The sequence below is a fragment of the Nasonia vitripennis genome, chromosome 5, assembly GCF_009193385.2.
Source record: "Nasonia vitripennis strain AsymCx chromosome 5, Nvit_psr_1.1, whole genome shotgun sequence".
NCBI classification, from domain to species: Eukaryota; Metazoa; Arthropoda; class Insecta; order Hymenoptera; family Pteromalidae; genus Nasonia; species Nasonia vitripennis.
Window position 1 is genome coordinate 2,483,998 of NC_045761.1, and position 14,048 is coordinate 2,498,045.

At 40.7% G+C, this 14,048-nt stretch overlaps 5 protein-coding genes across 7 annotated transcripts; 1 reads left to right on the top strand and 4 right to left on the bottom strand.

The window, feature by feature from the left end:
• Positions 1-556: 556 nt before the first annotated feature.
• LOC100123127 (poly(U)-specific endoribonuclease homolog) lies at positions 557-6,131 on the top strand. Of its 3 annotated transcripts, XM_031931915.1 has the most exons (8): positions 1,664-1,689; positions 1,745-1,848; positions 2,448-2,570; positions 2,946-3,125; positions 3,207-3,614; positions 3,695-4,142; positions 4,221-4,650; positions 4,832-6,131. In XM_031931915.1, exons 1-8 carry the CDS (start codon positions 1,679-1,681, stop codon positions 5,063-5,065), a joined length of 1,938 nt encoding a protein of 645 aa, XP_031787775.1. In that variant the 5' UTR covers positions 1,664-1,678; the 3' UTR covers positions 5,066-6,131. The 3 variants fall into 3 exon arrangements, with proteins under 3 accessions (XP_001606738.1, XP_031787775.1, XP_031787776.1); XM_001606688.5 differs by lacking the exons at positions 1,664-1,689; positions 1,745-1,848 and adding an exon at positions 557-884; XM_031931916.1 differs by lacking the exon at positions 1,664-1,689 and having other exon boundaries at positions 1,701-1,848.
• On the bottom strand, positions 5,548-7,116 carry LOC116417658 (DNA mismatch repair protein Mlh3-like). Its single transcript, XM_031931869.1, has 5 exons — positions 7,100-7,116; positions 6,443-7,040; positions 6,247-6,370; positions 5,808-6,167; positions 5,548-5,726 (listed from the first exon to the last, which is right to left on the bottom strand). The coding sequence occupies exons 1-5, from the start codon at positions 7,114-7,116 to the stop codon at positions 5,548-5,550; spliced, it is 1,278 nt and encodes a 425-aa protein (XP_031787729.1).
• Positions 6,486-7,994, bottom strand: LOC103315342 (DNA mismatch repair protein Mlh3-like). The gene is made up of 3 exons (XM_031931921.2): positions 7,795-7,994; positions 7,486-7,725; positions 6,486-7,377 (listed from the first exon to the last, which is right to left on the bottom strand). Exons 1-3 carry the CDS (start codon positions 7,858-7,860, stop codon positions 7,141-7,143), a joined length of 543 nt encoding a protein of 180 aa, XP_031787781.1. The 5' UTR covers positions 7,861-7,994; the 3' UTR covers positions 6,486-7,140.
• Positions 7,995-8,502: 508 nt separating this feature from the next.
• On the bottom strand, positions 8,503-9,723 carry Atp5i (ATP synthase, H+ transporting, mitochondrial F0 complex, subunit E). Its single transcript, NM_001172349.1, has 3 exons — positions 9,604-9,723; positions 8,834-8,990; positions 8,503-8,701 (listed from the first exon to the last, which is right to left on the bottom strand). Exons 1-3 carry the CDS (start codon positions 9,655-9,657, stop codon positions 8,661-8,663), a joined length of 252 nt encoding a protein of 83 aa, NP_001165820.1. The 5' UTR covers positions 9,658-9,723; the 3' UTR covers positions 8,503-8,660.
• Positions 9,724-10,047: 324 nt separating this feature from the next.
• On the bottom strand, positions 10,048-13,425 carry LOC100123147 (tubulin alpha-1 chain). The gene is made up of 4 exons (XM_001607649.6): positions 13,142-13,425; positions 11,515-11,737; positions 10,600-11,429; positions 10,048-10,513 (listed from the first exon to the last, which is right to left on the bottom strand). The coding sequence occupies exons 1-4, from the start codon at positions 13,142-13,144 to the stop codon at positions 10,217-10,219; spliced, it is 1,353 nt and encodes a 450-aa protein (XP_001607699.1). The 5' UTR covers positions 13,145-13,425; the 3' UTR covers positions 10,048-10,216.
• Between the last annotated feature and the right edge of the window lie 623 nt (positions 13,426-14,048).

Sequence of the window (14,048 nt, forward strand, 5' to 3'; positions counted from 1 at the left end):
TGACACTTTTGTTACGAGCTGACATGGAGTATTTCGGTGCGGCTAATGGGAGTGTGATTGTGAAAAAGGGAAAATTGTATATTGCAGCGGAGGGAGGCTAAATCTAATTTTTTCACGAGTCATCGATGAATCATAACGCGCCAGCGAGCTTTTCGCAAGCTCGCGTGTGCAATTTCAGCAAATTTGCAACGAGAAAAGCCAGAAAACAGAGTCTCGACAGACATTCGTGCAAAAAACTGCTCGAATGAAATTCCAATCCTATTTAAGGGATCGGGATAAATGATCGAGGGTATCCGAGAAAAAACAGGATTCCCCCGTCGAGCTGACGCGAGCGTGCTTGAAAAACTAAAAATCCCACATGGAAAGTAACTGCGTCAATGCCGCGACCCTCGTGGACTTTTAAATTCTTTAAGCCCGACGAGCGAGCCATAAATCCTCTGTCTGCCCTTTAAAAGCCAGTAGCCCTCATCTCTCCCCGATTTTTCCGAAAAGAAACCGGCTTGATGTTCCACAGACAAAGCAAGTGCGTCTACCATCCGATCTCTACGGTCAGTGCCGTGCGCGCACTGGAAGAGTCTCGCACCGCCCATAGCTCTCGTGATATATATATATATATACCTATACGCGGTGTACATATTCTACATGCGCCGAGTCGTCTCGATATATCCTCGGCTTCTCGACCGTGAGCTCCTCAGTAACGCGCGAGACAGCATACGATACGTTTGACTACGTGAGTTTGTATACGAGATTTTTTTATTTTTCTACTACTACGCCGAGATATACAGAGGATATCGATTTTCGAAGTTTTCAAGAAGAAAGAAAGATGACGAGCCGGACGCTTCTGGCAGGAGCTCTGGTACTGGCACTTGTGCTCCTGATTTCCGGTGAGTGATATGTATATAGCCTGCGCATGAGATGTGCACCGGTTTTACGTAACGGGAGTTTTTTTCTTTTTTTCTCTTTTTTGCTTTTACTTTGTTTACGCTATCAATGCGGTTTTATGGATGTCAAGGATTTATTTAAATTTTTAAAAGTGTAGTTTCTCTATCTACTAGAACTGCTCGATTCGAGTTACAATTTAAGAGAAATTTTTAGTGAGTTTTATGGGACTATATAAACGATAAACCTATTTACAGATTGTTCTAGACTTTCAAAGTGCGCTGAACAAAGCTAGACCTCATATTTCTGCGCTAGTCGCCATTCGAATATTTATGTATCTTTAAAAAAAAAAAAAAAAGAAGCTTATAATTCCCCCACCGAATCGAATACACCTGCTCATATAGAAGTCGCGAGTTTCGCACGCGTTTATCGCGAAACCGTCGAGTTCGCGAAAGGCGAAAGTGATCGCCGCGATATGGTAAACCATCGTTCGCCTGTAATGTCAATATAACAAACTGGATACCTCTACACGTATACATAACACCTCGCTAGACATCTATATACGCGCACATATAAGAGCGAGCGACATATACGCGCGCGGAAGTTTAAATAACGACGTAATGACGCTCTCGTGAAGACAATAACACTGCAGTAGGTATTTCCTAACGTATTATTCACTTGACGTTGTACCATCATCTGGAACAATTTCGTTTGGACGTATCGCGGCGAGGATCTCTTATACGTGTATTACAGTTCGACGATAAATTTTGTCGCGATGTGTATACGTATAGCGACAACGATGGCGCGTGTGTAAGTATAAAACGAGATACGTTCGGATGATTGCAACTATCAATGCTGAGTTTAGATCTGGGGGAGTCGAGGTTCCATGGGAAAAGCCAAGGGTAATTGCAGTAATGCGAGGAAGATTGCGCCTGGGGTTCGGAGAACGCTATGATTTTGTCGATGATTGTAAGTAGTTAGTTGGTAGGACAACTGTCAAATCGACGTAGTATAGCCTATATTGTTTTAACTGGCTCGCTACTGCGTATTTTTACTTTGATTCGAATTTGTTGCCAATCACTGTGAGTTTGACCGGGTCGTCATTTACGTCGATTATTCATTCTGTATTTTACGCAAAGTTCCCGAAAATATTAGTTTTCAGTTCAAACAATAGCTATATACGCACACGTTCAGTCGTTTGAAATGAAAAGAAATAAAAGGAAGCGAGTCGTGATGACGATTAAAAGTTTTTAATTACAATGAACATCTGCTTAAAACAACGAGCAGCATAATCGCGCGCGAAACAACGCCGCAGATTTCAATCGATGCATTACACAACCCATCACGTCCATAAACAGCGGTAGAGCTCGGCTTAGCGATTCGCGAATTAGGATCTATCCGCTCGCCCACGAGTGACTCACTAATTGTGCGGCTTGTATAATAAGCGTCGGGCGCCTCGAATCTCATTATAACACGGACTTGCCGTTCGAAACTGGAGCTCGAAATAAAAGCACTAGAGATTCTAAAGCTATAAACTTTTCATTGTAATTGTGCGTTTTTTTCCCCAGTCGGAGACATCGATGCCAGGAAGAGCAGTAGGAGGGGAGGAAGCAGTGGATCCTCGGGATGGGGACTGTCCAAGTCCAGGTCGACACCCAGGAGCAAACCGCAACAGCAGCAACAGAGTCACGGTAGGCGAACGCGAGATTTTATCTTGTACAAAACTATAATCGTCCTAAAGTGTTCAAATTTATGCCCCGATAAAGCGCGACAAGATCGCGCGCACGGTATCATCCTCCGTTTATTACACTTGATTGCGATATCGCATGCATGCGCGCTTGGAGCACTCGATGGTTCTTGATCAAACAATTGCTTATTTTTAATCCAACACGCGATATAACAACCAGCTTCCCCCTAGGCGTTTGCTCGTTACTTTTAAGTGCCTCTGGAGGTTGAGATTTATCTTTAATGCAACTAATCCAATATACAGGATACTGAGCTGTACTTTAAATAGAAGCTGCAAAAGCTCCGATAGATCCGAATTAACGCGTCACTATCTGTCGCAGGTTCATCGGGTGGGTCTAATCCTGGAACGATAGGATGGAACGTGCCAGGCTCGAAGCCGGTCGGTAGCGGAACCGCAGCAGGCAGTAGCACCTACCCCAAGGCCTCGGCGCCAAGCGAGCACGTGTCCAAGACTAGCGCTACCAATGTGCAGTCCGGCTACCCGGGTAGCAGCACTGGAGGTGAGCCGATGATTCTTCTCATTTTGTCTCGAATTTAAGTCAAATAATACGTCAATAATACCTTCTCTCTTTTGTGTATAGGCCACGGCAACCCACCACCGTACAGTCCATCGGGCGGTTACAGCCACGGAGCGCCACCAGCCTACAATCCATCATCCTCCGGTGGTTACCACGGCGGTCCACCTTCCTACTCCGGTGGTTATCACGGCGGTGCGCCACCGGCATACTCGTCTGGCGGCTACAACGGCGGCGCCAATCACGGCTTCAACCCGTCCTACGGCAGCTACGGCAGCGGCCACGGCTTCAACAGCCAACCCGGACAAGGCTACAATCCGTCCTACGGACACTCGTCCTACGGCTCCCAACCCCAGACTGTGATCGTCCAGGGCCAGAACTCCAGACCTGGCATCGGACAGCTGGCTAAGGAGGCCTTCGTTTTTGCCGGTGTCAGCGCTGGTGTCAACGCCGCCGTCAACAGGATCCTGCCGGGTGAGTGTGACAATGTACATAAAAATTAACAGAATAAATAGTATAATAACAGGATTTTGGTGCTCCGATTCGCTATACAGGTGGAATCTACGGACACAGCCCTAGCTACGGCGCCAGCAGCTCTGGCGTAGTGCCACCGGTTTCCCACACCCAGATCACCTACAACAACTACTACAATAACGGCACGGGCGAGGCACAACCCGGTGCACCGGCTGGAGCGGCAGCTGTAGCGGCTCCGGTACCACCCGCGGGACCAGCTGCGGCGGCTCCGGCACCTGCGGCCCCTGACACACCACCGGCACCTGGACCCGCCGCCGCGACACCCGCAGCTGAACCTCCTGCCAACGGTCAACAACAGCAGCAGCAAAACGCAGCCAGTCCCACTGGATTCATCACCTCCGATGCGGAACTGCAGAAGCTGACGGAGGATCTCTTCACCAAGGACACCAACAATGCGTTCAAGCACATCACGGTCAAGGTCCAGGGACAAAAGATGGACGACAGCGTGACTGATGATGCTGCGGAAAAGTGAGCGCTTTTAATACCGTCATTTCATATCTTTATCTTTTCACAATTATGCGAAACAATGCGAAATTTTCTCAACAGTCTTCTGGAGGTGAAACCTGATGCGTGGGAGATTCCGACCGTCAAGGCAGTCGTGGCTCTGCTTGACAACTACGAGCTCGACGTCAAGACCAAGGAGACGGTCACGTCGGAGGAGCGCAAGGAAGAATCCGACCTGCTGGACGCTTTCATCGCGACCGACGTCATGAAGACAACGATGAAGTTCCTCGCGGAGAAGGGCTACGTGCCCAACGACGAGTACGAGTTCAAGGACTCCCTCAAGCGCATCTGGTTCTCGCAGTTCAAGCGCATCGACGGCGACCCCTCGAGCTCCGGCTTCGAGACCGTCTTCCTCGCCGAGAAGTTCGACAACGAGATCATCGGACTGCACGACTGGATCTACTTTGCCAAACAGGAAGAGGCCAAGAAGATCGACTACCTGGGATACATCAAGAAACTCGACCTTGGCACTGTGAGTATATATTGCTTTTTCTATGTGCGCGGAGAGGCGCACGTTTGCGCTGAAGTTTTACGACTTCGGAACAAAAGTGAATTCTCTTATCCCGCTCGAGCGAAACGATAATTTTTATGTCACGACACTATAGGCTATTCAAAATAATGAATGATAAAATATTTCTATACCTCGTTTTCAGAATGGCGCAATCGTAAAGGGACGCTCGAAGCTGAACGACGTTGTCCAGCCCATCACCACGATCTTCGTCGGAACTTCGCCCGAGCTCGAGATGGCCCTGTACACTCTGTGCTTCTACACGCGCCCCAACACCGTGTGTCCCATCAAGACTGGCGGCGCCGACTTCCTCATCGTCGCCAACGCCGTCAACTACTTTGGCAAAGACATCCTCATCTCGGCGTTCCCCGACATCTAGACAGTAGCACACGCGCCTCGCGTTTATTACCTATATCTTAGTCGAACAATTTTCACGATATGAAATTTCGCTAATACTCCGTATATTTTTAACGTAAGATGACCACTGCGCGTCGAGTGATAGATACATTTTTGAGAGATTGAGAGCGGACGAGGATAGAAGATAGATTCTTTTTTTTTATAATAATGTATAATGGACTGTATACCAAAACTTGATATTACTACTGTTATATACATACAACTTTATGAGATAATGTGCATGTAAATAAATTTTAGCTTTCCGAACAGTTGCTGTTTAATAATAAGTTGGCAATTACGAGAAATTCGCGAGATCGAGTAAATTTAACATTTTTGCATTTTTAAGATTGATCAAACAATTTTTTAACAATCAAACAATAAAGTTCATATGATGACGATTTTGTTTCTTGTTTGTCGTTGTCAGGGTGCGATATTTAAGTATTTTATAATAGTTGTAGAAATTAATTAAAGAAGTATGCATACCTTTGTAGCCAATTTTTGTTTTTCAATGCCTGACAGATCCATTAGTGGTATCATTGTTGGTCTTCCATGTGCACACCGGGTAGGAGCTTTAGTATCTTGCAATGTCTGCAGAAGCAATGTACATTCTTTGACGTTTAAAGGATCGCCGAATTTGATTGCTTCTGAAATATAAGTTTGAAGTAAGATTTATTTGGTTTTTAAAAACATTATCATCTAGTCTATTTATTCTTAATTCTCTATACCGTGACAAGCTTCACTTGCTATGACATTATTTATACTGATTGGAAGAACAGGTGGCAAGACACTTTGTGATATTGACAATCCGTCTGCTACTTCTATTATTAATTGTTTAACGTTTTTCATCAGTCTGTATAAGTTATACTCATTCTTGTAGCCTCTTACTTTTTTTACAAAACATTTGGGTACAGCATCAACTACGCAACTAGTTGAACCAATAATTGATTTTATATGTATGCCAACTCTAGTAAGTACCTTTCTATTTACAGCAATAACATCCAACAAATTTTTGTTTATATTTGATATTAATAAATCTCTATCCAATTTCACTGAAAAGTATTTGTAACTTCCTTTTTCTCTATAAGCTGAAACAAAAAGATATCTTTTTTCAAATATGCATATACAATGTAATTTTATAAATAAAATTTATTTAAGAATATTTACTTTCTATCAACCATTCATAGCGAATTCTTTCATGTACAGCATGTTGATCAATTAGTATTAACAATTTCTTTCCATTATCATTAGTTATAGCTGCTATAAACTCTTTATTTACTTGTCTTAGAATCTGCAAAAAAATATACTTCACAGTTTAGCAAAACTCAAAGACTAAGTCAGCATTAGAATTCTTCAAACTTACCTCCAATGAACAAATTGTGTTCTTAGATATTTTACACTCTTCAAACTTGTGTTTCAAATCACAAACTTCAAAATTTGCAACATTTTTTAAATCTCTAGTACTTTGTTCAATGGCAGTTTTTAAAGCAGGATTAGCAATATTGAGTGCCCTAGTGTGTCTGTAAGGAAGTCTTTTATACATTGAGACTGATAGGAAATGAGAATCTCTGTCATTCTTATTAGCATTGAAAGTATCTGGGTGGTAAGACCAGTCAGACCAAATTGACATTTGACTGAGATTAACGAAATTATTGTCCAAATTATTCAATTGATTTGCACTGGAAGAAAGTTTATTGTTAGAACTTTTATTGATATTTATTCTTTCAGGATTATATGACCAATTGGACCATTCTGAAAATGGACTACAAATATTGCTATTGTTATTATTTTTATTTATACTCTCAGATTTATACGACCAATTGGACCATTCTGAAAGTGGACTTTCAATATGGCTATCACTAATATTAACTTGATCATTTGAAGGTAAGTTTGATTCTACTAATTCTTTTTGTGAAATAACTTGATCGTTTGATTGAGAAAATGCTTCACAGGTTTTATTGCTTTGAAAAAATTTTAATATGTCCCAAGGGCTGTGGGGATTATTTAAATGTAACAATACTTTTTGTTGTACATCATTTCGAATAGAAAATGAAACCTAAATCAACATAATAAAATAATCACTATTAAGTTCATGTGAATTATTTTGATCCCACTCCAACTTATTAGTACCTTTAATTCTGAAAATGCTACAGAAGCTATCACATAAGGTATCGAGCAATTTCTATTATTACTATTATCCCATTCAGATGGTTTAAAATCATAAATTGATATTGTAGTACCTTTTGAAGGTCTGTGATATCCTTCAAATAACTTATGTCTATTACTTGCACTTATAGCCTAAATAATAAATGATTGTCAATAAATTTTCAATGGTTATTGCATATTTATAATGAGTATTCATTTATAATACATAAATAAAATTATATGGTATTTTCATATAGATACCTTGACAAAAGTATGAGGTGAAAATTCACTCCTAGAAGTTATGATAACAGCATTTGATGCAGAGATTATTTCATCAAATATCAATTTTTGGCTACAGTTATTTTTATCCCTATTATAGCAAATTTGAGATAGTTCATATTTGCTGAAACCAATGCCATTATCTACCACTTGGATTTTATGAGTTTTTGGATTAAATCGAACAGCAATTGCTGAAGATTTTCTTTTAATGGAAAGTTTAACCTTAAAAAATTAGGTCGTTCCGTCAATTATTTGTTCACGAAATAAATTATCTTAAAAATATACGTTTACCAGTTCTAAAATACACGTTTCTATGCTGAAATTATTTATGTCAACTTTGCACAGTGAGTTTGACATAGCACTGCTTTGTTTACATCAAATTCTCAATTGGAATCTCCGAAAATTAAAAAAAAAGCACCTGCAGACAAAAGCCAATACAATGGTATATAGGTACTGAAGTTTTAACGGTTTTTTCACGCGCGTTCTGAGAATCCTTCTACCGATACCTATTCTACAAAATAGCGCGCCATCTTTCACTGGCGAAACTGCCGAAAGATTCTGACGACAATAAGTAAGCATAACAATATGCGAACAGACAGAGTGATCGATTTGATAGCAAATTATTGAAGAGATTCTTTAAAAAAAAATATTGTTTAGGAAATGCCAACTTATACAGTAAATCAAACCGATCGAAGATACCTGATATGCAATTTTACCGACTGAGTAAATTCCGAATATTAATTCAAATTCAAATAAAATATTCACATAAATAAATAAAAGAAAGCAGTCTTCTAATTTGAGGGCACAAAGTACAAGTTTTTGTTTGGGTAATTCTTTTGCATATTATAGACATTTGTAATTTCTGTCATATGGCAGTTTGATTAAAATAAAACCCTTTGGGTCCATTAATACAAATTCTTTTTAAAATTTGGGTAACAAATATATACATATATATTATCTGTATGATTATATTTCATAATGAAAATATAAGCAGCATAGTTTTCCTTGGAAGTAAGTTTTAATTTTATTCTTGTTTTTAAAGTTTACATGTCCACAGATGCAATATTGGACTTTGTGGAAAATTTAATTTCATAAAACATATTTTGCAACAAAATTATCCATAATTCATTTAACAGACACTATGAGGGATGAATGGCTCACTTTCCCTGGGTAAGTTCCTCCAGGGCTTTGATTTCCGCTGCAAGTAATAATTTATTTATCAGTAAAAAATGTAAATGCAATAATTCAATTAGAAAAAATGTTGACAAATAATTTCAACTTGTAATTACTAAAAAAGAGGAAAATACAGAATGAAATGGTGATAATTTACCTGCTGCAGCCCGCTTCCTCTCCTCTGCAAGCTTAGCTTCACGTGCTGGTCGTTCTAGTTCTTCTTGTTCTCTGCGAGCATTTTCCTTCTTGCTCAACCTACTCTGATGGAAAGCTCCATAAACAACACCCACAGCCAAGAGGCTCCATCGACTAAACTAATTAAAAAAAAAATCACTGTGTCAAACAATAATTTTGAAAAAATTGTTTAAGATTTAATTAAATATTGCCTTTAGAACATTATTAAAGTAATAAGTACTGTTTGATCTGACAAGAACAATAAATAAGCACAACAATGTATTTACAGGTAGACAGTTGACAGATGACTTGATTTTCCAAAAATAATCAAATTATTTATAAATTTTATACTGTGATACAATCATAATCAATCGGATATTAATTAATTTACCTACATAAACATAAATGATTAACGGTTTATCAGATGCTTTTACTCAACTTACTCCTCAATGGACATTTTGAGGTTATGTTACATAGAAAATTGATACAGAAAATGGCTGGTTATAAACATGTGAAAAACAATTAGGATACTTGCTTATTTCTAAAAAAAAATTTACTATTCGTTCAACATTATTTCGCAGAATATATTGTTCTATTATATTTTGTACACAAAGTCAAATTACAAGGAAAATTATGTAACTCCGAACAAAACTTAATCTCATGTGATAGGACGTAACGTGTATTAAAGTTTTGGCAACAGCGTTCGATTTAATGATTTTTTCAAAGAAAGACTAGATTTGTTTTTTAAAATACCTTGATCAAGGGAGAAACCCGGATAGGTCTTGGGTTGAGTTCTGCGGCCGACATTTTTGCTCTTGTTCACTTCGATCGACAAACGACAAGACCACGATACAGACCCGACCGCTAGAATACAGAACTGAATTGCTCTTCGCGAAAAAGTGACGTCATATCCGTCGGTAAAACATGGTTCGAGTCTGTGCTACGTTTTTATAAATCAGAATCGGTGAAATTCCTATTTTTAGGATATTTTCGTTTTTTTTTTCAACTTTGAATAGGTATGGTTTTATTGAAGGAGATTCTTTTTATGGAAAACACTTGTCGGTCTAATCAATATTGTAAGTTGATAGATTTTAAATAAATGAATTTGTAAGACTAAGATGATTCTTACTCTCAATCTAAATACTATTATTTAGTTATATAAATGGTCAAAAGGGGTAAAAGGAATAAAACGTGATATACTTGCTGGAATAAATATCGAATTTATTTTACGATAGATAAATGAGTAAGAAAAATAATACAGAATGTTTCGGAAGTGTAAATCAAGTAAAAAAATTCTCTTTGCGAAAAATGCAATTCATGTGTTAAAGGAATTTTTCTTTTTTGTTCTCATTTCAAATTTGTTTGTTTAATACTCTTCGGCGCCTTCACCCTCGCCCTCGGTGGAGTCCATGCCGACTTCTTCGTAGTCCTTCTCCAAAGCGGCCAAGTCCTCACGAGCTTCGGAGAACTCACCCTCCTCCATACCCTCACCGACGTACCAGTGAACGAAAGCTCGCTTGGCGTACATCAAGTCAAACTTGTGGTCAAGTCGAGCCCAGGCTTCGGCGATGGCAGTTGTGTTGGACAACATGCACACGGCACGTTGAACCTTGGCGAGATCTCCACCAGGAACAACAGTTGGGGGCTGGTAGTTGATACCGACCTAGAATCGGAAAAATTGTATTAGATTTGATTCTTGAAACAAGAAAATAGTTGAATTATATGAAGAATAAAGGAAATGATATTTACCTTGAAACCAGTTGGGCACCAGTCAACGAACTGGATGGTCCTCTTGGTCTTGATGGTTGCGATAGCGGCATTGACGTCCTTAGGGACAACGTCTCCTCTGTACAACATGCAGCAAGCCATGTACTTGCCGTGGCGCGGGTCGCATTTTACCATCTGGTTGGCTGGCTCGAAGCAAGCGTTGGTGATTTCGGCAACAGACAGCTGTTCATGGTACGCCTTCTCAGCCGAGATGACTGGAGCATAGGTGACCAGCGGGAAGTGAATCCTGGGGTATGGTACCAAGTTGGTCTGGAACTCCGTAAGATCGACGTTCAAAGCTCCGTCGAAACGAAGAGAGGCGGTGATCGAGGAGACGATTTGGCCGATCAGACGGTTGAGGTTGGTGTAAGTTGGTCGCTCAATGTCCAGGTTACGGCGGCAAATATCGTAGATAGCTTCGTTGTCGACCATGAAGGCGCAGTCGGAATGCTCCAGAGTTGTGTGCGTGGTCAGGATGGAGTTGTATGGTTCGACGACGGCAGTGGAAACCTGAGGTGCCGGGTAAATGGCGAACTCAAGCTTGGATTTCTTGCCGTAGTCAACAGAGAGCCTTTCCATCAACAGTGAAGTGAAACCAGAGCCAGTGCCTCCACCAAAGGAGTGGAAAATGAGGAAACCTTGAAGTCCTGTACATTGGTCGGCCAACTTGCGGATCCTGTCAAGGACCAAGTCGACGATTTCCTTTCCAATGGTGTAGTGGCCACGAGCGTAGTTGTTAGCGGCATCTTCCTTGCCGGTGATCAACTGTTCCGGGTGGAAAAGTTGACGGTATGTGCCGGTACGAACCTCGTCTGTAATTAAAAATATGCGCACATAAGTTTATGCTTTTCAATTTTAAAATACATTATTTCGATAATAACGCGATTTCGAACATACCAACTACTGTTGGCTCCAAATCAATGAAGACAGCTCTGGGTACATGCTTGCCAGCTCCAGTTTCACTGAAGAAGGTGTTGAAGCTGTCATCTCCACCTCCAATGGTCTTGTCTGATGGCATCTGGCCATCAGGCTGGATGCCATGCTCAAGGCAGTACAGCTCCCAGCAGGCATTACCAATCTGGACTCCAGCCTGTCCAACGTGGATTGAGATACACTCACGCTAAAACAGAAAATAAATCAAGTTAATTTTAAAAAGCAATTTTTTTTTTATTTATAGCTATTACATTTTGTAACAATAACACTAAATTACAATTTAAAAAAAAATCGATTTTTTGTCAAAATGTTGAAAATGCACGAGTTTGTAAACAAGTGACATCATCTTGTATCCATGACATCATGATAATGCATTATGATATAACGCAGTGTACTTATTAAGGTTTTAGGTGTATGATGAGTCATGAGAACAGGATGGGTGATGTCATAGCTGCCTTATAAGGGCAGACTGGGTTCTGAAGTTACCCCACCAGACCACGAAAAAAGTCGATAAAATTCAACTGCTCCTTTTATGGCCTACACACTTTCACCTGGCCTTTCGAACGCGGTACTCCCAATTCTCAATTGGAATACTCCCTTTTTAGGAAATACGCCGAAATGCGTTTTTTTTTTGTTTTATTTTATCTAAAATTTTTATTTCGCATTTTCTCCGAATCATCATAGTTTAAACAAAATCTTTATGTTATTCGCTCTTTTTCTCATTGTCGATTCGAGAGAATTAAAAAAATCGCCCCTCCCGCATCGGTAGCATATATACCAAATAAGGTCCGCAGTGCGGCGAGAGCAAGTCCCCCTTCTAAAAATTTCTCTCCAGCGTCGTGAAGAAAAAAAAAATCAAACCACGTCGTCGCTATGCAGCTGACATTGCAGCTGTCTCAAGGTTTCTTTTTCAAGGCGTAGACCGTTGTTACACCCGACTGAACCGACGCCGAGAGCCGTAAGCGAATTCTTCCCGAAGAGATAAAGGATGCACTCGATACGCTGGCAAAATCCAGTAGGCGAGTACATACAAGCAGCGGAAGAGGAACGAGATCATTTTCATCGTTATTACGCCATTATACTTTGAGGGTGACACTGCGTGAGTAACGGGACAGAGGAGGGACTGACAAATGGGTAGGGCCGATGAGTCATTTTTATCAGGGCGGTGCCGGCCGGCGACGCCGTTAAGTCGCTTCCACACGCGCGAGTTTCGTTAAGATGATTCATATACGTCAGCTTCAAAATGTATATAATATGCAAATGCGGCGAGGTTTGCGATCGAGGGGGTGACTAACGCCGCTTCTAGCTTAGACACGCGAGATACGGATAATGCGTCGAGTTGAGAAAAGACAATTTCCTGGATGTCATATAGCCGCGAATAAAAATAGACATATCGCGCGAGCCGCAAATCAATAGCTGGGAAGGATGTGGAGTTGGCCTTAAGCAACGCAAAATGGCCGTTGCAAACCGACGCCGCCGCGAATTTACCGTTACGCGCTAACCGAATAAAAAACTGCTTATACCGGGTTCTTCGAAACATTACCACCTTTTTACGGATAAAGTGAATAAAATGAATGCGAAGAGGACTTACCATTTTGATAAGAAGTGTTGAGTTTACGTGGACTGGAGTGAAAAAAAAAGAGCAGCAAACTCGGTTGTCGGCGGAAGCGGGTAATGCTACTTCCTCAAACGGCAACGAATCGACTGACGATCGCGCCGGCCGCCGCGATCCTTTTATATGGGGCCGCGGAAACTCGCTGATTGGCTGGCACACGTCATCGACGACTCCCGATTCGCCCAGATGTAGAGCGCAATGCGCAGCGAAGTTGCGCGCGATCTTCTAGACGGGCTTTTTTCAACAGATGACTTTTCTTTTGTCTTTCGAATCTGTTATTCTGATAGATTTTTATAGCTCTCAGATATTGGCGAAGAAACTTTTGCTTCATTGATGGAATTTTTCGAGATTTTGGCGGTTTTTCAAGACTAGCATTGCCAATCGCTGATTCTGACGTTGCTTTAGCTTTTTTCTAGGGAGGCTCGGCTGGCAGCATTGATTGCAGGCTTGGCTCGTATGGCGCGAAATTTAAACGTAAGAGAATTCTTAAAATATAAACAAGTAAGACACAGAAGCGTGTCACTCGAAAAAACATTTTGTCTGAAATTTATAATAAGATCTCGTACTTTTACCCGCATTTTTCCTAAAACTGCGAAATTCAATTACAACGCAATCGGGAGCTGCACCGGAACTATTAATATGAAGCCATCAATCAAGATTCTAAACTACATTCGACACATGAATTTCAAACTGCAGTAAATGAGGAGAACTCGTTGCATATTACGTTTGCACGCAATCTTAAAATCTGCATTATGCGCCAGAAATAGTCGATATCCATATTCCAGATACAGTTGTGTACATATATACACGCACGCACGTGTATGTACAACATGTAAGCCAAATTCAAGGTACTTGTAGACCAAGATCGCGCATATATATAGTC